Genomic DNA, 24,095 nt, shown 5'->3' with positions numbered 1-24,095 from the left:
GTGAGTCCTTGTTTCTGTTTTATGTGTGTGTGTTAGTCGCTCAGTCATGTCCGACTTTTTGCGACCCCGTGGACTGTAGCCCACCAGGCTCCTTTGTCCATGGGATTCTCCAGGCAAGAATACTGGAGTGGGTTGCCATTTCCTTCTCCAAATTTTTTTTTTATATGTAGTCATGTGTATATGTTAATTTCAAACTTCTAATTTATCCTTCCCTACCTGCATTGGTAACTATAAATTCTAATGCTGCTTCTAAAGATAATTAACACATTTGTAAATCAACTATACTTCAATTAAAAAAATATCTGAGTCACACTGCTGTACAGAAGAAATTAACATAACACTGTAAATCAACTATACTTCAATAACATTTGTAAAAAACGGAAACTACAGATTCCTTGGGATGGTGGGTATCTATCCCCACATCATGATATTTCATAATGAACCATGAACTGGGTAACTGTCACAGCTTTGCTCAACCATAAAAATTCTTACAGTAACTTGAGTGACATCTTTCGTAATGAAGAAACCTCCTTGGACCTTTGCTGGAGTCATAGGGCCTGTTTGTTTCCTGGCTTTTAGGAAGCACCATAAATGAGGTCTACAGAAGACCTGCTCATCTGGCCTACGCCAGGGAATAGGTGTTGGGCTTCATTTGATGGAAGATCAGCAAGGTAAAATCTTTGCCCTCAAGTTGCTACACAAACGGAAGCAGGCAAGATAAGTACCAGAACTGACAGATTCAGTGACTTCTTGAACAATGAATTTAGTAACTCATATTTAAATAGCAGACTTCACAGAGAGAAGCTGGTTTAGAAGTGCTAGAGTGCTCTTGCGTGAAATACTTAGCCTCCCTTGAGTCTCAATTCTCTTTCTCAAGTGAGCATAACATCTACTTTGGTAGATGACCATCTACTTTGGTCGTGAGCCTGTTGCAACACTTGGCACAAGCTAGGCACATTTTTTAAAAACCATCTTGTCAGAGTTTAGTCAGCAAGCCCACATAAAAAGTGATTGTTCGTCCTTTTCATTTAAGGTGTGCTTTTGCTGTGTAATGCCACTAAGCCAAATGAACAAAACGTGAGCTTTCAATATCTGAGTAAAGGGGAAGAAAATAATTCTGTTGATTTAAAAAGAAAAACATATTGGAGAACTGGCATTCCATAAATCACATTTTGGGAGAGGCCACTTTTATAGGATAAAACTTCCCAAGACACATATGGAAAAATAATACACAATGCTATTTCTCTCCAGATCCTATAAGGAAGAATTTACCACCCTAAGCAAACATCTGTATCACCGGTTCTGTTATCACCTCCCCAAACTTTGAGCTTTTGTGGCAAATGCAAATGTCTATCTCTACATTCCCTCCATTCTTTTTAGTGTCAACCAAGAAACAACCAGGAAACCGTTGCTGCTACCAGAAGCCTAGAAGAAACAAACCATCATCATATCTGATGATCTAGCACCCTTTCATTTTAGAGCACTTAAAATATAACTTTTTTTTCTGGTTGGAATTTTCATTTTTTAAGGTGTGCAATGTGATGACTTAATACATGCATACATTATAAAATGATCACCATGCTCAAGCTAATGAACACGTCCATCATCTCACACATTTCCTGTATGTGTGTGCTGAAAACCGTGAGGAGCTACTTTCTAAGCAAATTTCAAGTATACAATTCAGTAGCTTTAACTGTAATCACCATACTTTAGATCCCCAATGCTAATTTATTTAATAACCAAAAGTTTGTACTTTTTGACCAATACTGCCATTTCCCCCAACACCCCCTGGTGACTACCACTCTACTCTCTGGTTCTAGAAGTTTGCCTTATTATTTCACATCAGATGACACCGTACAGTATTTGTCTTCCTGTGTCTGATCACTAAGCATAATGCCCTATAGTTTCATCTATGTTGCTGCAAATGGCAAAGTTTCTCTTTTTACGGCTGATATTCTGCTCTATGTCCATTACAAATTTTGTTTATCCAGGATGGCTATAGGTTGTTTTTATATCTTAGCTATTGGGAAGAATGCTGCTATGAACATGTGGAATATAGATATCTCTTCAAGATACTGATTTCATTTCCTTGAGAGAGAAATATATACCCAGAAGTGGAACTGCTGGATAATATGGCAGTTCTATACTTAGTTTTTTGAGGACTTGCTATACTGTTTCCCATAATGGCATGGCTGTAATTAACTTCACCTTCTTTTCTCCTAGAAAGATTTAGAGATGTGAGGGAACAGGTCTCATTCGTGGGTTTGCACTTAATGAGGAGTAAAAAGCTACAGAGTTTGTTGACAGGAGGAGCCATTTGGGAATTTTAATGAAGGGATTGACCCTGACAGTTCTGTAGTAGACAGACTGGATACTGATGAGACTGGATATAGAGCATGACTACACAGATATATATAGACGTATACACATAGCTGTATATATACCTCTGTATGTCTGCAAATATGTGTGTAGATAAATATCTATGGGGCTTCCCTGGCGCTCAGACAGTAAGGAATCTGCCTGCAATGCCAGAGACCCGGGTTCAACCCCTGGGTCAGGAAGATCAAGGGAATGGCAACTCACTCCAGTATTCTTGCCTGGAGAATTCCATCGACAGAGGAGCCTGGTGGGCTACAATCCATGGAGTTGCAGAGTCGGACACAACTGAGCAACTAACACTTTCACTTTCATAGATACCTGTCATTGGTTCTTAATTGGAAGCGTGTAGGCTACAGTCTATGTGGTCACAAAGAGTCGGACACGACTGAGCGACTTCACTTCCATACTTCCATCAGAAGTACCTAGTGACTTTTCTAAGTACATACACTGATCTAAATGTTAAAGGTTTCTGAATCAAGGTCTTCTGCCTTTTAATTGGCTGTAATTTTGCAAAACCACTCACCATTCAAGCGTTTGACCACGAAAAGCACATTATACACTATGACACATATCTTCCTGTCATACGCTAGTGTACTACCTGTTATTGGTTATGATTTTTCCTATCCGTATCTTGGTCCCTCCCATTCTGCACCAGTATAAACCCCATACCTGTTTGCCATTGTGAGTGACAGATGACAGAATAGTCCTCAGAGTCTTGAAGCCCATTGCAATATCCAGAAGATGAGCAGCGAAGAAAAAGTTGTTGTAGTGGCCCAGGACTGACATGGTTGTGTACCAGGCGAGGTAGAGAAAGGACTGGGGAGTGGAAGAAATTGAGCAGCTTTTCAGGCATTCATGAAACCCACTGTTTCTCATCTTGGGCTGTGAACTGACCCAAGAATTGCCAAGTGAAGCCCCCTTCTGCCTTATACTATTGCATGAGAGAGAAGTGTCCCCCCACAGCCTAAGGGTGTCTGTTTTCCATGAGAACTCCCTGCATCTTCCTGGGCTGCCTCCATAGCTTGTTTCTTTGTAGCATCTAATGACATCCCTAGACTTGGGGGCACAGGATTTCACTTTCCCAGATGCCATACTTACATTGTCAGTAAAAACAACTCCCAGCTTCCAGACATGGTACTTCATGTCGACGGAACTTAGCCTAAAGGGGAACAAGTCATTTCAAAGCTTATAAATGTCAAGATTTAAGTGTTTAATAAGGGGAAAAAAGTTTGTTCTTTTCTCTCTCAGGGTTTAATAAATCTATAAATAGCTCTGAGCTTTATGAAGTTGTATGTGTTCACCATGAGAATGAGAGTGGCTGAATCACACATCCTGAAATTTTAATGTCTTTCTCCTTCAGCTCTATCAGGCATGAAGGTTGCCTTCACATTTTTTTTTAAAGCAGTATCCCCCTGCTGCCCCAATATATTAGAACCTAGAAGAAATACTTAGGCTAAACTAGAGCCTGAGACATGATTACGAGTTTTGCCTCCAGCACAGGGAGGACAACTGGAAAGACAAAGGGTCTAGGCAGCCAGACTCTGAGGTTTGACTCCTAAGCTCTGTACCATGACACCAGGGAGGCCGCCTCCGCTTTGGTCTCTTCCACTGGGCTAAAGTCAAGGGCATTTTTGTCCAAACCCAGGAGTTCAGCAATGCGTTCTGCTCCGTAGAGATCTCCATATTTGTTGATCACCTAAAGCAGAGAAGAGAGCAGGGTGAGCTCAGGCCAAGCACCACCATCAGTGTGTTCTCCAGCTCCAATGTCTCCAGAGCCGTGTCACACTCTGGGCTCTTCCAAGGGGTTGATACGAATCAAAATGCAAAAGAAAATGAGTAACCCCCACAGAAAACAGAAGCAATAAAGATAAGTGAAAGCTGCTTTTCTGGCTATCATTTTGGAAGGGAGGAAAAAACCTAGGACATAGAAAAGTGATTGTGTTAAGCTGTTTAAAGCATGAGTATAGGAACTAAGCCCCCAAATGACATAAGTTCATATAAAACCCTTTCTGTTGACTTACTCTCCTTGTGATACCATCATAAAAGCAGCATTAAATTTATCCATGTTTGTTAATGGAGAACTTGAAGAAATTTACATTTCTTTGGAGGTCATGGAATTCCCCTGCTACCCTGACAAGACATACCTTTCTCTTTACAAACTTGTCCCAGTAGTTATTAGGAAAAGATCTGAAAAAGAAAAAGGAGATTTCCTTAACATCAAGGCAAGCACATCAAGTAACTTGGCAGTTTTCGAGTGTCTGGACCTATGATCTTTTTGGGTTTTGTCCTGTTCATTGAAGAATTCAAGACTTGATTGAAGTTCAGAGTCACCACAGGTCTACCAGATTTCTGATCTCACTTTGTGGTGAGTTCTCATCTGAAACACCTGAAGAGCTACTTTGCATTTTCTACTTCAAAATTATGGTTAAGAGCCAGGAAACACATGCAATCAAGCTTCATCAAGTGCCCACTTTGGGCTTCCCTTGTGGCTCAGCTGGTAAAGAATCCACCTGCAATGCTGGACAACTGGATTCGATTCCTGGGTTGGGAAGACCCTCCTGGAGAAGGGAAGGGCTACCCACTCCAGTATTCTAGCCTGGAGAATTCCAGGAACTGTATAGACCATGGGGTCGCAAAGGGTCGGACACGACTGAGTGACTTTCACTTTCACTTCAAGTGCCTACTTTACAGCAGTAATTGGGGTAGGTGCTGCAGTCACAGTGTTGGAAAGTGTGGACAAAGTTCCTAAGTGTGAAGTTTCCAGTCTGGAAATCCCCACTAGCTAATTACATGGGGGTTTTCCTAATGGCATGTTCTCCTCTCTTCTCCCTTCCAGCATAATTCCTGTGGGGTACAGCTTCCCCCTTCTCCAGGCGTCAGATCCCTCTCTCCTTTGGAGATGGTCCCTACACCATCCAAACCTAAAGCCCACGAGGGAACTTCATTCTTCTGCTAGGCAGCTTGTACCAGCTCCACTGCAAATAGCTTCTTATTGTTAGAGTCAAGAAAGAACTGTTACTTTCAAGTGTGTTGGCAGAAACCATTTAAAATATTTTGCTCCTATCCAGAAAGATTAAATCCTACCAGAGAGGTTCCATCTGAGTCTAGTTTGCAGCCAAGGAACCTCTGCCCTTGATGCAAGCATTCTTACTTATGTCTTCCTTCATTTAAGTCATTCTTGTTAGCTCTAGAACACAACAGACCCCTATTCTGTAGAGGCCACCCAAGTTGGTGATGAGGAAGGGGGGCCACCCTCTGTCCACGGACCTTTCAGAAGAATAACCCTGAGCAAATGCCACCTCTCTCACAACAGGGTGGCAATCTTAAAAAAATTTTTTTTGGATATTTGAAACAGTCTTGCTTTTAAATGTCCAAATGATTCTTAAAAGCAAAAACAAATGCTGGGCTTACAAAGTAAACTGCTAATAGATTTATCTATGGAAGATGGAAATAGTTATTTTTTCTTCTTTGTCCATTTTTCTGCTACTTGGTATTTTTCATGTCCTATATTTAGAACCTAAAATAAATAAAACAAAAATAAGCCACCCTTCCTCTAGCCATACTGATATCTCCTTTCTCTTAAATCTTATACAAATTGTCTGTAACGTACAACTCAGCCTTGGCCACATTTTGGCATAAGTGGAGGATTCCACAAGTGATGTTGAAGGGCCAGTGACAGAAGGCTTTGGTCAAGCCCCTTTCACAGATGTGATCTTACTTTGATCTCAATATTCTTGTCCCCTGACTAGGCATGTAAACTCCTACAAGGTAGAAAGCACAATTCCACTTGGTAATATTCCTTTAAGTAAGGGGTAGGCAAAGAACCTTCAGAAGGGAAATGCATAAATAAGTGATACTTCTATATAGGAATGGTCAAGAAAAGTAACAAGAGGCTCAATCTCTTAGAAATTAGCAAAATGCACAAGAAGATGCTATTACACACATCTATAATGCTATTTCCAGATTAGCAAAGTTATCTGAGGACAAGTGCTGACAAGGAGACAGAGAAGCAGGAACTCTCACAGGGTGCGGTTTTAATTTAAATCAGGATAAATATTTGCAGATCCTACTATTCAGCAAATTCGTCTCCTGGTCTCTAGTCTAGAGAAACTCTTTTACTTGTGCACCAGGTATAAATATATTCTTTAAAGCACTGTTTGTAACAGCCACTAGTTGAAAACAGCTGAAGTATCCACTGTCAGGAAAACAGCTAACTATACAATAATATACTCACCAAATGGAAAGTGCCACAGTGTTGAAAATGACCAGTTACAGCCACACACATCAACCTAGTTGAGTTCTTGAATGGGGTGCTGAACAAATGATTCAAGTGACAGTACAATGCGTATAGTTTGATTCCATTTATATTAAGTTCAAAACTAGTTAACCTGAAACCACATGTTTAGGGACACATACCTAAGTGGTAACACTATACACTAAAGCAAAACAATGAGTATCACTAAAATCAGGAGAGTGTCTAGCTGGAGTCTGGGGAGGACAGGGAGGGTAGGTAATATCTAAGACTTCAAAGTTTTCACTGATGTTCCAATTTTAAAGATCTGTAGTTCGTTTTATTGCTATACTTTAGAATAGACATGCATTCTATATCTTCTCCTACATGTATTTAACAACATAAAAATATGAAAGCTCTCTATGACATAACAGTTAACTTTAAAAAAGCAGGTTACAAAGTACTACATGTACAATGATACCATTATTGTGAAGAAAAAGGTTCACTGAAATGTTTTCAAACAGCTGTTCTCCTTATACATGCATTTCCCTATGCACGGGTATTTCAGCCATTTCAAATAAATGTTAGCAACCATCCTTGTCGAAACAGTTTAGTGTGCTTGTCTCATTATCTCCTGAGGATAAATTTCTAGAAACTGCACTGTCTTTTTACTGGGACTCTAAGGCCATATCATCCTGTGCCACAAACACAAGTGTTAACTGATAAATGATCTGTCTTTGGTAAGCTTTCTGTAATCAATATTCAAAATTTTTGTACTATAATAACGAGGGCTCAGAAATTAGTCTTAGTAGTTTCCCTTAGTTTTAAGTGAGGAGATTGGCAGTGACCTACAGGCAGAGACATGCTTTGGATTTGCAGGCTCTCACCTTTTTTCCCCTAATAGTCAAGCCTTCCCTTACTAGGGACTATTTCACAAAGCTCAGCGGTGCCTTTGCAAAGCTGCGTCTCTCGATTTGCTTAACTAACTTCGGATAGGCCGCATTTTCTTCCCCCAAGAGTCAGGGCTGCTGCTTCTAGATGTACGTATTGTATTGGTGCAGCCGTGTTTCAAAAGTTGCCTTTGTTTATATACTCAGCCTTGCTGCTTTACTTTTCTTTCAGCACATTATCTTACAGGTCGCATTTTCCCTGTTGTGAATATACTGGCATTAGAGCATCACCTTTGCTAGTGGTGACGGTCTTCTCTAAATTTTTACTGTGGTTAAAATATGTATAACTTTACAATCTTAATCATTTGACTATATTTCCTGTGTTGTACAGTATATTCTTATAGCTTATTTCACACCTAAACATTTTTACTTCTTACTCTCTTACCCCTAATTACCCTCCCCCCCTCCTCTCCCCTTTGGAAATCACTGCTTGGTCCTTCTATCAGTGAGTCTGCTTCTTTTTTGTTATATTCACTAGTATGCTGTATTTTTTAGATTTCCACATATAAGTGATATCATACAGTATTTATCTTTCTCTGTCTGACTTATTGGTGACGGCCATTTTTTTTGTTTAACAGTGAAGGGAAACGTACAGCCACGTGACATCCCGGGACTGCAGGAGGTCTATTAACAAAGAGGAAACTGAGGTTTATGGAACTTGATTCCCTTGCCCTAGGTCACAGAACCTAAGTGACAGAGCTGACTCAGTACTCTACCTCTCTGCCTCCAGAATCAATGCCTTTTCCTACCACATTAGCAATTATACACATGCCTGCCAAGAAGGCAGGCTTAACGCCGCAGATCTTAACATCATCACCCAGACGATCCTATTTTAGCTGCCCATGGAGCTGCTTATTAAATTCTATTGGGAGGAGTTCTGGTATCCACTGGGCTATCTGTTTTAGGAGAAGACTTCTGAGACTGCTGTCACAGGACTGCTGTGCCATTTAGGGACTCTGAAGAAGCTGATCAGCTTGATCTCCAAACTCCTGGGCCAAGGAAACACTATAACTCAAACATGGAGAATTAGATTAAGTAGTATTGTGCTGGACTGTCTGGTGATAATTAAATATGCTAAGCACCTTCTGATAATATCCTGTGTCTGCCATTAAATGCATAGCATACATACAACTGTTTGAGGAATAAGATGCTACTTTGTGAAAAGGCAGGGGAGAAAACAAGTCCCAGAAATCAAAGGAAGGCTTATATTAATCAATCTCCAGGGCTGCTGAAAAGGTATTATTTTATTTACAGTAGAAACTCCTTTTTCCTTTTTGGGGTGGGGGCAAAACTTACGGCGTGTTGATGACCAAGCGATCCCACTGCCCCTTGATGTCATCTTCAGAAGGCTGTTCAGTGATATACAGGCCATCAAACTCCAGCTTCCTGGCGATTTCTTTTTCTCTTTTGAATACGACCAAAGGGACCTAGGAGCAGGAAGACACTGTACTCAGAGCAGGCTTTCTAATGACAGCATTCTCTCCCATGCATCTCTCACAAATGGGCCTTCCAATGCAGCAATCTCTTTGCAGTGGGATTCTTAGGGTGCCTAGTTGTGGGTCCAAGGCTAAATAAATCACCTTTCACTCCTTTGGCTCATATACCTCCCTCTCCAGAGCTGATCTGATTTGGGCCAGCCCTCAAACAGCTGACAGTACTACAAACTGGACTTTCTGGCTTGTGCTGGTGAGAAGGCCATATGTTGATGAATCACAGGGCTGAATGAGTTACGTCTCCTAAAACTCTTTAGGCTGGAGGTTGACCAAGATTTAGAGGGACAATAAACTGTTCTAGTTCAATCAACTACATTGAACAGCTGGAATAATATGGTAAAAGTTCCAACTACCTTCAATGGCTAGGGCCATATTCTCACGTCTTTGAAACTTGGTTAATGCAATATGGTTTAATAGAATGAGAGGACCCACTGGGCTCTGTATACAGTCTTTTGCTACTGAAGTTTTCTTCCTGACGTACCTTCTGAGAAGAGCTCCTGCCTGGCACACTTACTTGTTCTCTACCATTGCTTCCCATTCTCTTACAATTATGACTTTGCTTCTAGCCTAGAAATGGCGGCACATTTATAAAGACCTACCACAAAGGAGGTACATACACAGGGAATACTGGGAAAATAACCCACTTGTCCCAACCATCACCAGACACACAAACTTTAGTTAGTAAGGTCGGAGGATACCACTGGAATCTCAGGATATAAGATGGCAGGACAGTCAGAGCTCCACAAGCCACAAAAGCTTAATTCAGAGAGAGCCAGGGCGTCTCATCAGCTGGGAAGCTACTAGTTACTTGGCAACATCCCTGAGACCTTGGTCTCCAGACTGTTTTTGCCAATAATGCTTTCTCAGATCTCATGATCTCTCTATCCCTCACACTGCTCCTCTATTTCCAAGACAAAAAGGCAAATTTTTGATAATGATTTGTAAAGAGTTACTGCTTACGCTTTTCCTCTCCTTTATTTTTAAAATTTATTTTATTGAAGTATAGTTGATTTACAATGTTAATTTCTGTTATATAGCAAAGTGATTCATATATATATGTATATATACATATGCATATATATACATACACATACACACATTCTTTTTCATATTCTTTTCTATTACGCTTTATCACAGGACATTAAATACAGTCGCTGCTTACCCTTTTATTAAAACAAGGAAACAACATTGAGGAAATAAAGGACTCAGGATAGGAAGGTGGCAAAGGCTGATCATGAGCACTGCACAGTGCAGAATCAGTGACTGCTGTTGGTTCACGGATGATGTGGGAGGAGAAGCAGAGAAAGCCAAGAACTACAGTCAGTACCCTGTGATGAACCATAATGGAAAAGAATATGAAAAAACGTGTGTATGTATGTGTGCGTGTGTATGTGTATATATATGAATGAATGAATGTGAATATATTCATATATATGATTGAACATATGAATGAATCACATACACACACACGAATGCATTACTTTGTTGTATACCAGAAACTAACACACTTCTTCCCCAAGGGTTCTGATGAGACTGAGTGCCTGGCAACTTACCTTTAGGCAGTAGTAGCCCACCACACAGACTAAAGAGATGACGGTGTGGATGATGGCCAGGGCCCGCAGGGCTGGCGCCATGTACCCAGTGCTCTCCTGCAGGACAAAGAACACCACCGCCTCTTCCTCTTCCTCGTCATTAAAGGAATTCCACAGGTTTGCAACATCCTCTGTCTCTTCTTCTAAAGGTTCTTCGGTGACCTGGTCCAAGATACCCTCTTAGAAACATCAGAAAGACCTCTGCCACTAGGCTCTCCCCATATATTTTATATTGCTGGCATTTGTTGTACAAATAGTAGTGACTCCATATTACCTGATGAGTGAATAAGGTTTTTAAGTACTTTATTCCAACAATATTTTTAAGAGACAAATCCTCGCTCTTGAAAATAAGCCCCAAACTTAAAAGTTAGGAACGTCTTACTACCTATTCTGCAATCCCTTTGCTGCAGGAGGTAATCTTTGAAAGGCTATGGCCTGGGAGGAGACTTAAGACAAACACGTGTGCACAAGTGCACACATAGCACACACAAAACATTTCTGTTCTTTCTTAGAGGCTGTTAACGTCACAGCCATCCTTACACAGTGACTCCCAGGTCAGCGCCTTTGAGGCTGTCACCCTGCAGGTCCCGCTGCCTGCTGGCTGTCTGCACCTGCCTGCCTGTCTGAATCACTTCAGTCTCAATGTGTTTAAAGCCAGGCTTCACCATGCCCTTCGACACAGTTCCATTTTTCTACCATGGGCAATAGCAAGCCATTCATTTGTCAAATGCAAGACTGATGTGGGTAAGAGCATGTTTTATAGAAATTAGATCTGTGGTTTTAAATAGGAAGGGAGAGAGGCAAGTGACAACAGCCAGTTAAAGACTATGTCAAGAATCCAGGACCTATGACATTCATTAATTCATTCTACTAACATTTATTATGCACCCACAGTGACAAGACTCACTTACCAATGTTTAAGATCTCCATTTATTTTGATGAGTCCCTCTCTTCCACATCCAGAAACCAACTTCTATTCATTCTTTCTTTGTAATAGTTCTAACATATGGGTCAGCTATCATGGCTGACTGTTTCTTTTATTCCTCACAGAAAGAACTGTATTTATTATTCACTTTGAAATACCTTATAGCTCCTAATATAGGGTCTAGCACATTGCAGACATCCAACAAATATCTGAAGAATTAAGTAACAACTAGAACAATCCTGAACGACTGAAATGGTGCCCTAACTGGCTTCCCTTGCAACCTGTCTCCATTCCCCCCATTGCTAAAGGCAGTATCCTTTTTTAGAAGCTAGTGTCTTAGAAATTTCCTTAGTTATTAGAATTTTTGCTTAAATTAAGAGCATAACTCCTTTTACTTTTTTTTTAAAAAAGCATATAATCTATTCAGCAAATAGCCCCCAAATGAAGTATCACCTTGTAAAAGAGCAGGATGAAGTTGATAGCGAAGGCTACAAACAGAGCAAGGAACCTCAGGTTGTAGAAATTCCTGGCCAGGTAGTGCTGAAAAGAAAAGGACAAGCCGCAGTAGGAGAGTGCTGGCAGGGGAGGGACCTTCCCTCTCACACAGAGGGTCTTCTCAGAGGAGAGCTACACAGGGCTAGTCCTGCTCTTCTGTAACCACTCATCAAGGACAATCCTGGCCTTCTTACGACTTATTTGGTGGGGGATTAAAAAAATGATGATTTAAAAAAAAAAACTGCTTAGAATGATGCTCAAGGGAACCCTGCTTAGTTTAAAGCTCTGGAAACCAAACGCCTAAACATACCCTTAGCAAAGGTCTCAAATGCTGCTATGAAGGGTATCTGTGTGCGTGTGTGTGTGTGTGTGTGTGTGTGTGTGTGCGCGTGTGTGTGTGCGTGTGCGTGTGTGTACTACAAAGGAAGCAGTCAATATGGAAATTATGAGCGATCTAGGCCCACAAAAGAACCCTGCAGCTCCCACCCCAACTGGAGCCAGACTATGGTCGAGAGTCCTTGTCCTTTGAAAGTCACAGCCCAAGTTCCCCTGCCTCTCCCCATTCCCATGCCCAGTGGGAACACCAGCACTTGAGGACGGGAACGGCTGCTGCTTGCGGAGTGCTCACTCTCCGTGGTAAAGGCTCCCACCAGTGGTGCTGGGAGGGTGTGGTCCCGGCCTTTAGCAACTGGCCTCAATGGGCACTTTGCCAGAGAAAGGATATTACAAGCTGCGCTGAGGACCTGTGGAGTAACAGAGCTTTTGAGAACTAATATGACAACCTACCACACCACAGGAATGTTCTTTCTGCATCCAAATGATCTCACTACTTCTGAAGTTTCTGACTGGCATGGGTCAAGTCCCTACAGGGCACACATACAGCTCTCCCTCCTGGAGAGAGCGCAGGGCATAGGAGCTAGAGTGCTTGCATTTCCCCTTTTCCTTTCCCTCTAACTGTGCCTCAGATGGTAAAGAATCTGCCTGCAATGCAGGAGACCTGGGTTTGATCCTTGGGTTGAGAAGATCCCCTGGAGGAGGATCCTGGGGAGTTCCATGGACAGAGGAGCCTGGCGGGCTACAGTCCATGGGGTCTCAAAGAGTCAGACATGACTGAGTGGCTGACATTTTCGCTTTCTCTTCCTTCCAACACAGAAGGGACAAGCAGGTAATCAAGAAGAGGCAAGGAAGAGGAATGAGAAAGATGAGGAAGCACAACTAATCGAACAGTGAAACAAAGGCGGTGGCCACCTCTCTGAGGTCTGCCCGTGCCAACGCCTGCACCCGAGTGGGGCAGGCGCAGAGTGCTTACCAGCAACTTGGTCTGATAGATTTCCAGCCCTTTAAAGAAATTGGCCATGAAGGCTTCAGGCTTCTCAACCTTCTGGCCACATCGTCGCTTCTTCCTTTTGGTCACGTCTGCCCACAGGGCCTCGGCCTGCTCTTCTTCTTTGGCTGTGTCCTCTTTCTCCCCATCTTCCATGCTGCAGGAATGACAACGCCACTCAGCACAGAGGGCAGAGGGAGGCCTAACCCTGACAGGGGGACTAAAGAGAAATCTGGGCCGAGAGGGTGGGAGACACATTATTCCCTGAGCCCGGGAATCTCAGGTCTTGATTTTCTGCTTTGATGAGTCATGGTCACAGGTGTGCATATAAATTTAGTAGTCTTCTGGAAATTTGCCTTATCAAAATTTTTCCCCTTCAGAAATGCTGTCCTTTATTTTCTAAGCTTTCATGAGAATTGCCAATAGTACCTATTTCAAGTTTGTGTTAGGAATTAAATGAAGTATCGCATAAAAGAACTTAGCAAAAGGCCCGGTGTGTAGCAGTTATTCAGTAATTACTATCAATAGATAGCACCATCATCAACATTATATGAAGTTGCTAAGTGTGAGTGTTTGATCATTTGCTTGGTCAGACGGTGAAACCCTGATCTACTATTTGGACTGTGAAGTGAACACAATTATTAGAATGTGTTTATTGTCTAGCTGGGGTAAAAAAAAAATGTATCCACCCATGAAAAGATGATCAACATCATTAATCGTCAGGGAAATACAAATCGAAACCACAATGAGTTATCATCTCACACCTGTCAGAATGGCTATCATCAAAAAGAACAGAAATAAATGTTGGTGAGGATGCGGAGAAAAGGGAACCCCTGTGCACTGTTGGTGGGAATGTAAATTGGTGCAGCCACTATGGAAAACAGGATGGAGATTCCTCAAAACACTAAAAAGAGAGCTACCATATGATCCAGCAATCCCACTCCTGGGTATATATCCAAAGAAAACAAAAACAATAACTCTAAAAGATACATCCATCCCAGTGTTCACTGCAGCACTATTTTAAATAGCCAAGATATGGAAGCAACTGCAGTGATAAGTAGAGGAATGAATAAACACACACACACACACACACACACAATGGAATATCACTTAGTCATAAAAAAGGAAAAAAGAAATGTATCCAAAGCTTGCGAAATATCTGTTCCTTTTGTTAACAGAACTCAAGCTTTCTATTTACCATAGCCACAGAATAGTAGATAATATTGAGAACTATCGATCGTAGCAATTAGAATAGCTACCAAGAACTTACTCTGCCTTTTCAGACTCTATTTTTCCTTCTGCTTCATGAGCTGCTTTCATTTCTGCTGCCTAGACAAAAATAACAATGAGTTAAACTTTCCTCAAATAAATATGTTCATGATGATGAACCATTTCACTAGCCACTGTGCATGGTCAGAAATCCCAATGGCTCTCTCTCTTTATGCTTTGGCAGTTCTCCGGATCACAGAACATAAGTGTCCCGCTATACATTACATGGCTCTGGAGAGATCAAAGATTTCAGGCTTGAAAATATCCCTGCTATTATTCAATCTAAAGAGAAAACTTGTGCTAGGACATTGCCTGAGCCCTGTGGCAGTGGTCCCACTGCTCCACGGGGTCAGGGAGAGATGGAACACAAGTCACGGTAGGTCTAATCCAGAACCCGCTTCCATCAGACAGCATCCCTGCCCTGTCTTCAGTTCTCTGCCACTACCCCACCCTCTCTGATGGATGACTGTGGCACTGAGAATAAAATTCAAGCTCCTTCGTGTGCTAAGCTGTTTCAGTCATGTTCAACTCTGTGACCCTATGGACTGTAGCCCACCAAGCTCCTCTGTCCGTAGGATTCTCCAGGCAAGAATACTGGAGTGGGTTGCCATGTCTTCCTCCGGGGGATCTTCCCAACCCAGGGATCAAACCCATGGGTCCTGCATTGCAGGCAGATTCTCTACTGCTGAGTCATCAGGGAAGCTCTCAAGTTCCACATTAAGGCCTTTAAAACCATTATGATTATGGCCTTTCTCTCCATCTTCATCTTGTACCATCTGACTCATTTCCAACACAAACACCTAGACCTCCTTTTCTTCCTGAGACATACTTCCCTGTACCAGAACCTTAGCACAAGCCATATCCTCTGCCTGGAATATGACTGTCCTGATTTTTGATGTGTCTGCCATTCTTCAGGACTTGGTTCAGATGACACATTTTCAGATGCACCTTGAGCATCCTATTTATAGCAGGGCCCATAATCACTCTGTAACACACAATCTTGTTCATTCATTTCAGCATGTGCGCCAAATGGTAATTATTTATTTGCTATCTTCTTCCACTAGAAGTTAAGCTCCATGAAAGCAAAACTGTTGTCTCTCTTATTAACCAATGTGTTCCCATATCCCAGGAATACAGCCTGGCATACAGCAGGCCTCGAATGAGTCCCTGTTATGTTTCAAACTCTGCTCTAATCCCTGGGTTACACCAGGGAGCAAAAGAGAGTAAATCAAGTAATACTGTCAGAATGTTTATGATTCTGAAGCTTCCTTTCTTGATGTTCCACACCTCCTACACATCTCCATAGCACTGATGGTCCTCCTTCTTAATATTCTCCATGCTTGTACTGACTTGTCCAATGCCAACCTTTTTCACTAAATCACAGGAACAATGCATTTCTCATTCACCATTGTATTCTCAGAGCCTAAAACAGTGATAAGTGTACATCAACTATTTGGTAAACAGCAATGTAGTTCATGAATAAAGGTTGTCTTTGGGCTCTGATCTCTTCACACTTCGCTCCATACTCTACTACTGCTAGAATGATGCTGTGAGTTGGATACTACAACATCCAGAACTTTTGATGGCCAAAGGGCTCTGAATTCTTGCTATCTTATTCACTCAATCTAGTTCACCAACTCAAAGTCCAAATTGGATAGTGGGGGCAGCACAAGGATGAAAATGTCCCCAGCATGACAAAACTACTGGGCACTGTGTAAACTGTATGCTAACATCTGGATCCTTCAGGAGACCACAGACATATGACCTTATCAGAAAGGTCTCCTTTTACGGTGTACCTGGTTTTCTACTCTTTCAGTTACTGAATGAACCTGTGCGCCTTGCAAACTAACCTAATAAAAGGTGTGGAAGCAAGTGGCAGGTCATGGATCACCCTGTTTGAACTCTTACAATGTAAACTGGAAGACCATTCAGCAACTAGACATTGAGACAACCATCTAAGTCTCTTCTCTTCAGACATGACGAAGCTGGAATTATCAGAGGGTCATCATGGAAGAGCTGGTGTCTAATACACTATCTGCTCCTAGAGAACTGGTATCAGTATTGACTGCAAGGTAGAGTGGCAAGTCTTTTTCTGGGGATAAAGAAAGGTGATACAAACAAGTCACGTGCTTACCTGTGCTTTCCTTTTCTTCCGGACAGTACTCTCTAAGGTAGGGGGTTCGTCTTTGCCAATAATCTCAGAAAGGTCACCCAAACCCACTTCGGGCCCATACTTTAAGCCACCTTCTTTCTTTGGGTGGAGTCCAAAGAGGTCTGACATGATGTCGGCATCTCCCTTCTCCCCCTTTACGAAGTGCGCAAGTTCCGTGGTGATGCCCGGCTCCGGCACTTCTGCCCTCTCAGCTTCCATCGCATCATCGTGGATGCCAAACTGGGTTGGGTCAGGCATGTCGCCCAGGATCTTGGTGACTCTTATATTCTTTGCCCCTTCTATGAGTCCCCCTCCGAACACTGTGCCCCAGAGGACCTGAACGATCCCTCCCACTATAGTGAAGAGCAAGTGGAAGAGCCCCACGAACAACGTCCAGAAGAAAGAGAAGAGCAGCTTCACCAGCTCCTTGAAGGTCATCTTCTTCACCTTCCTGTACTGCTTCCTGAGGTTCTTCAGGGTGGCCCTCTTCAGAAAGTGGGCCACGCTTCTCTTCACTGAGGCGCAAGCCATCGCAAATGCAGAGGCACACTCCAAAGACTTCTCCTCCTCCTCCTCCTCACCCTCCACGTCTAACACGTACGAAGAGTCTCCATCTTCGTCCTCCTGCTCGTCTGGCCTGTCGGCTGAGTCAGATTCCGAGATCTGCGATGCTAACTGCATCTCGAAGATGGTGTCCTCACAGAAGTTCACGAACAGCTCCATCTTCTCTTGCTCCCCGCCTTCATTGACAACGTCAAAGATGAACTGTCGCTTAGACTCCTTCACCTGGGGCTTCTCCCACTGAGTTCGACTGGACTCACTGATCTCAAAATAAACACGCTCAATTTTCTTGGCCCCACCCATGATCTCAATGCGTCCCAGGTATGGTTCGAAGTAATTGAGTACACTTTCTGCTGGGTCCAACAGACACTTAAGGCGAGAATCGTTTGGCATATGCTCAGAGAGGTTTGTCAATAACACTGCCACATTAAACCCTATGTCCTTGGCTGGCTCATGGAACCGGTCAACAAAATCGATGTAATTAAACATGTCATTTTCATCAGCTTCTGCGCACGAAAGGAGAAAGTCTATCTCTGACTGTGTGTACTGCTTTTGCCCTTCCATGGCCTTCTGGAATTCCTTTTTGGAAATGATTCCTTTCCCGTCGGGGTCATATTCTTTGAAGGTGTCTGAGCTGGTTAAGTCTTTAAGTTTCAAGAACATGTCAAAGAATTTCAAGATCATTTCTACATTGGTAGATGACTCTACCAGTGTGTCAACCATCTGCTTGCCAATGGTTCCATTTACCACATTCCCTGTGAGGCAGGTTCAAAAAGACACACAGATACATAAATAAACCCAAGTCATCATGGAACTGGTCAGGCAGATATTTTTAGAAGACTTCTATCCCAAATTGGTCAGCTATTTTTCTGACCGTGATGATCTGGAAATGGGCAGGAGGGAGCAGCAAGCCATAAAGACTATACCACTAGGAGCCAAGGGGAAAGAAACACAGGGAAGGAGGAGATGGCCAGGCCAGTGCCTTTTACCTGGCCTGGGGCCTGGAGAGTGGCTTTGTTATCAGATTACCAGGGACACATAGGGATAAGTGGTGCCCCTCTAATCCCCTTAGACCTAGGAGGGTGCCCAACCAGATGGCTGGCATACACACTGGCAGCCAGATGTATTGAAAAGCAATGGGGAGAGGAGAGGATAGGGAAGAGCAAAGCTTGGAGGTTTTCCCCAGTTCATTCTGGCTTTCCTATTGATACAAAATGAGTTGGTTTCAGGCTTTGTCCATCAGGCCATGTGCCCCTCACTCATTTTCTTTTGTTTGTTTCTGAAAATTTGGTTTTCTAACCAATGTCATCTGGCATCAATGACCTGCCAGAAGGATACTCTGCGTGATTAGTACGGTTAGTGCTCAGACCAATGACAGTCGTGTGAATGCCTAGTTATACCAAACAGCCCAACCTTCCAGGAGGGACAGAAGCATCACCACCATGTCCTGAAGGAGATCCAAGAGTTCCTTCAGCAGCTCGATCTGACTGGAATCCTAGAACAGAAACAGGAGATACCCCTGAGCTATCTGATCCCTCAGCAAAGTACAGGGCAGTGAGCAAGGAGAGCCTGCTCTGGGAAGGTCAGGTGAAGGCTGTGTCCATCTCCAGAATGAGCTCCCTTCTCATGGTGGATGCGGACATCTTAGCATCCTCTCTTTGTAGCATCAGGAGGCTCGCTGTTAACAGGGCTCATCCAGAAGAGTTCCTTTACAGTTTTCCTTTTATTAGCACAACATTGTCAGATACACCAATTGTCCAAAACTACGGAACAACCCAATCCACCAAAGACCCATTAGGCATCTCTAGTAGCTTAGGTTGCCATTTTTCATACTGAAGAATTACCAGTGAGCTTTTGGGGAATACTATTGCAATCCAATTAAATTATCAAGGTTCCAATCACCAAATGGGTTCTCCTTTTTTTCTTAATTTAGGTTCTCTTGATTCTAATCGGTGGTGATCTGGGTACCATTCATCCCTTAAAATGTTGTATCATTGAGGCTATTCCTCCGGATGGTTTTGATAGCAGTCTGTTTGGTTTTCATTTCAGCATGGCAGACAAGGGCATTGCCAAGTGGGCTCTGGGTCTGATACCTGTTGTCATAGAAGGGAAACAACCCTTGGAAGGTCTGAGGTGGGGAATCTGAGGGTGAGATTAAATATATGGATTCTGGGCCACACTTCTTTCACAGACGCTCTCTCACCAGGACACAGTTCTTTGGCTAGCCCTTCAGATTTCAGAAGGCTTTCCTCCCACCTTTTGAGAGTGTCACAGATATCCACAAAACATCACAGAAGTGTAGACTGTTAGAGCTAGAAGAGCCCTCTGAGGTCACCATCTAACTCCCAATATTTTCCAGATGATGAAAGTAAAAACCAGAAAGGGGAAGTGACTTCCCGGAAGACACCCATGAGGAGGTGGCAGGGTCAGGATTTTGTCTCTAGAGACTCTGCACCACGCTGCCCTGTGGGGTTGACACAGCAGTGGATGTATGACTGCCAAACTGGCAGCCCTCCCAAGAACTCTCTCTTCCCATAAGGCCAGAGTCAAAAGGGGAAAAACGAAAGGGGTGAATAGCACATTCCAAAAGAGAGAGGCAGATGTGACAGCCTTGAAAATTTTAGGTACACATTATTCACATGAATGCTGCCAGTGTGACTCTAATCAGCCTGAAACATATCCTAAAGCTCTCCCTCATGTGTTATGGAGAGAGGCGATCAGCTGCTACAGACACCACATTTATTTGTTCATAATAAACGCCCTGAGTGATTCCAATTCATCTTGCCAGAGAGATGGGGAGTGAGAAGGAAAGGCAGAGATGGGGAGGAGGGGCAGCAAAGGTTGAGAGAGAAGGGAGATGTGAATTAAAGACATGCAGACACTGGAAAGATCAGACAAGGTGGTGGATCATGTTCATAAACTGCAACAGTGACAAGGAAGCACAAAGGATCAGCACCATAAAAAGCAACTGTTGAGGCAATGATGGAAAGGATTGGTGGGACGTACACAAAGGAGGAAGCTGTGTTCATGCAAAAGCCTGTCTGGGACCCCCCAAGAGGTGTTCATTCCCATCTCCCATTGAGGCCCTCGTTTTACAAATGAGATCTGATCTGCTTGGCTTTTCCAGGCAGTTGGTCAAGCAGCCACATCCACAGTGGGAAGACCAGGGGGTGGGGACTGACTAAGCATTTCACATCAATGACACATGGGGAATGGGGAACAGGCCACAGTACCTGGGAGAGTTTCATCTGCATGTTAGCAAACACATGGAGGAAGCCGACCACTGCGTCCCACAGCCTGCTGTGAGCCAGGCTCTGCTGGTTCCCAATGCAGGGGCCCTGGGGAGAGGAGGACATTCTGTTTCACTGAAGCATCACAAGCTGCTCTGAAATTTGCCTTAGCAAGGGCATCTGACATCAGCTCTTTCCAAAGGTCACATATCTTGTAGCTCAGTATTTTCCCAGGTTACTTATTTCTTCTCCCCTAACTCCACTGTGTGTGCCCCACCCCCCAACCCATCCTAAGATCCTATTTCGAGGAAAAGTCACTAGGAATTTCACAGTGTGGTGATTTTCAGAGATTTTCTTTAGCATTTGTTCTTATGTTAAAAAACATTATTTTAAAAGTAAATGCTCTGTTGCTAGGTTGCAGCAGATGAATGGATAAGAAAGCTGTGGTACATATATACAATGGAGTATTACTCAGCCATTGAAAAGAATACATTTGAGCCGGTTCTAATGAGGTGGATGAAACTGGAGCCTATTATACATTGTGAAGTAAGCCAGAAAGAAAAACACCAATACAGTATACTAATGCATATACATAGAATTCAGAAAGATGGTGACAATAACCCTGTATGAGAGACAGCAAAAGAGACACAGATGTATAGAACAGTCTTTTGGACTCTGGGAGAGGGTGAGGGTAGGATGATTTGGCAGAATGGCATTGAAACATGTATAATATCATATATGAAACGAATCGCCAGTCCAGGTTCAATGCATGATACTGTATGCTTGAGGCTGGTGCACTGGGACGACCCAGAGGGATGGTACGGGGAGGGAGGAGGGAGGGGGATTCAGGATGGGGAACACGTACATAGCTCTGGCAGATTCATGTTGTTGTATGGCAAAACCAATACAATGTTGTAAAGTAATTAACTGTCAATTAAAATAAATTAATTCATATTAAAAAATAAAAGTAAATGCTCTGGTTGAAACAGGGCTGAAGGACACTACTGCCAACTCCAGGCCCCACCTTGGCCTAAGAGGAGTTCTGAGGAGCTCCAGGGTTCCAAGGAGCACAATTTGAAAACGAGGCCCATGTGTTTCCACTGTCTGCAGGCAAAGCTACTCATTAAATGTGATGGCCACATGGCTATTTACTCAAGTAAAAAAAATTCTGAATTATGAATGTTAAACTACTTTTAGGATTTTCTTATCATTAACCTACATGTCAGGTATATCATGTCTATCTTTTCTGAAAGCCAAACAGGGATGACTTGATGACCACTCTGCATTTTCTATGTTAATAACCTTCCCTACTTTTGAAGATCATTATTGAACCACTGTTTCTTTTCTTTTTAAAAATAAATCATTTGGAATTCTTCTGAATGGAGAGTTGTCTGTTCTTATTTATTTAGCACTTATTTACATCAGTATAGGCTTCATGTATTCATTTTATGGTTTGGGTTTTAATTCAATATTACTTTATTGACATTATTTTGTAGCTCTAATTTTTCTAATTTTGGCCATTGGGAGCTCTTTCAGTTGGCTCCTGTATCCCTTTGACATACCTCCACCATTATTTTTTTTAGCATTTTCTTGCACTATAGGATTCTCCAGGTTCATCTTGTATGTTTCTTGCTCTAGTTCTAGAATCAGCCATTTCTCTAAGGAGCCTTATTTCCTTTCAATGGAGAGTGGTATTAGGAACCAAGAACTAGGCTCTAGTTGTATTTGCTGCTACTGGGGTATCATTTTTTTAAGTCCTCCTGGATGACAGAGCAGCAGAAATAGATGTGTTTTACTAATCCATGTATATACACATATCCATAAATATTTCCATATGTAACCATTTATATCTATGTTAAGATGAACATGAGTTTAGCATATGGGTGTCTCTAACTCTCCTTCATCCCCATAGGGATCTTCTAGTCTCCTCTGCTTGCTCATCAGTGAGAAACCTGGCTCATTTCCATTATATTAGGTTAGCCAAAAAGTTCATTCAGGGCTTTCTGTACAATTATATGGAAAAATCCAAATGAACTTTTTGGCCAATCCACTGTATGTACAGTTTCAGAATTATTAACATACCCACATAGGAAAAACATCAACTAAAGTGCTTATTCTTGCCTTTGGTCTTTCAGACTGTTTTCATTTCCAAGGTTTCTTAAGCCAGCATCTTACTCTCTACCTCTTCAAAGAGACTATTTTAAGTATTTTTTATACATTGAATCTTCTGTCACATTCCGCCTATGTTCCTTATGCTTTTTCCTGTATTTTTCTACCCTTTAATTACTCTCCAAATCACGCAATCAATTTTCAAAAGGAACACTGATACTAGTGTTCTAGTGTCAAGTTCTAGAAAAGGCTTGGCTGAATTCCAAGGGAAGAGGTGAGCAGGAGAAATTTTGCCTACATCCCTAAGTCAACTAAGCATGTTTAAAATTCACTGTTCATGTACCTGTGGTATGTGATCTCAAGACGTCTCTAGATTCTTTTTTGAAATAAAACTGACTGTTCAAGAATCTCAGATTCACCCCAAATAAGGGTGAATCTTCTTTTACTTTTGGGCTAAGTGCTCCATGAAATTTCCTGGAGCTTAGGATGGGTCCTACAGAGAGCAAATCAGATGCTCGTCAATCTGTTCAATGATCTTCACGTGCTGTGAAACTTCAGATTGGTCACACATTCCTAGCTGTATCTCCCTATCTTTTTTATAATCCTTGAGTAAAGATGGATCAATCTCTTCTTGAACTCCTTCTTCTTTTCAAGTCTTAGTCTTGTGTTTATTTCAGTAAGCAGATATGATCTGAGTGTGGCAGTTGGCTCATCATACAGATCTTAAAAAATATCTTACATTCCATTACAGAGGACCATGATATGATTACGGATTTTACAGCAAATTCTGCCTGAGGACGTCCTCTATTCCTTTCATGAGACCACTGCAGGCAATGAATACATAATACTGTAAGATGTAATAAAAAATGCTGTAAGATGTAGATATTCACCCTGAAATTCACCTGTTGATTTGCCTGTCATTGTACTTAGCATATGTGCTTCTGAAGTTCCTTTTCCACAGAGCTGATTTCTGACAAATGAGTAGGCTCTCATGAATTCTGTTTTTAACATCAAGGCTCAAGATAATATCATTGATCCCTTTATTCCTTCATACTATCAATTATTTCTCCACTCCACTCTCCATGCTTACTGAACACTTACGATGTGCCACACGTGCCAGAAATGAAGAAATTTAAAACACCTAAGAAATTTTCTGTCTGCAAAAAAATTTCAGTCTAGGAGGGAAAGCAAAACATTAACTAAATCAATGGGAATCAAGTGTGACAATGGTATATACAAGTGATAGTTGGGTCCATAAACTATAGCTTTTCATAGAGTGTAGGTACTATCGGTTCCTGTTGTAGATAAGAAATACTGTCAGTGCTAGAGCTGGATTCACAGTCCACACGTGCAGCCAACATTCTGCAGGGAATACAGGATATGGA

General features: G+C 42.3%; 1 protein-coding gene across 1 annotated transcript in view; it reads right to left on the bottom strand.

The window, feature by feature from the left end:
• The window catches only part of RYR3 (ryanodine receptor 3), a 386,865-nt gene that overhangs the window by 7,453 nt on the left and 355,317 nt on the right, over window positions 1-24,095 (bottom strand). The window contains exons 86-97 of the mRNA XM_068992826.1: window positions 20,605-20,709; window positions 18,785-18,866; window positions 16,793-18,126; window positions 14,660-14,718; window positions 13,375-13,546; window positions 12,024-12,110; window positions 10,607-10,807; window positions 8,857-8,987; window positions 4,524-4,566; window positions 3,948-4,075; window positions 3,478-3,538; window positions 3,049-3,195 (exon numbers count right to left, since the gene is read on the bottom strand). Coding sequence (XP_068848927.1) covers window positions 3,049-3,195; window positions 3,478-3,538; window positions 3,948-4,075; window positions 4,524-4,566; window positions 8,857-8,987; window positions 10,607-10,807; window positions 12,024-12,110; window positions 13,375-13,546; window positions 14,660-14,718; window positions 16,793-18,126; window positions 18,785-18,866; window positions 20,605-20,709 — 2,550 coding nt within the window. The remainder of the gene's footprint in view (window positions 1-3,048; window positions 3,196-3,477; window positions 3,539-3,947; window positions 4,076-4,523; window positions 4,567-8,856; window positions 8,988-10,606; window positions 10,808-12,023; window positions 12,111-13,374; window positions 13,547-14,659; window positions 14,719-16,792; window positions 18,127-18,784; window positions 18,867-20,604; window positions 20,710-24,095) is intronic.

This window comes from Capricornis sumatraensis, chromosome 2 (genome assembly GCF_032405125.1).
Source record: "Capricornis sumatraensis isolate serow.1 chromosome 2, serow.2, whole genome shotgun sequence".
In the NCBI taxonomy this organism is placed as follows: Eukaryota; Metazoa; Chordata; class Mammalia; order Artiodactyla; family Bovidae; genus Capricornis; species Capricornis sumatraensis.
The sequence above is the reverse complement of the archived record's forward strand: the minus strand, read 5'-3'. Positions and strand labels throughout refer to the sequence as shown.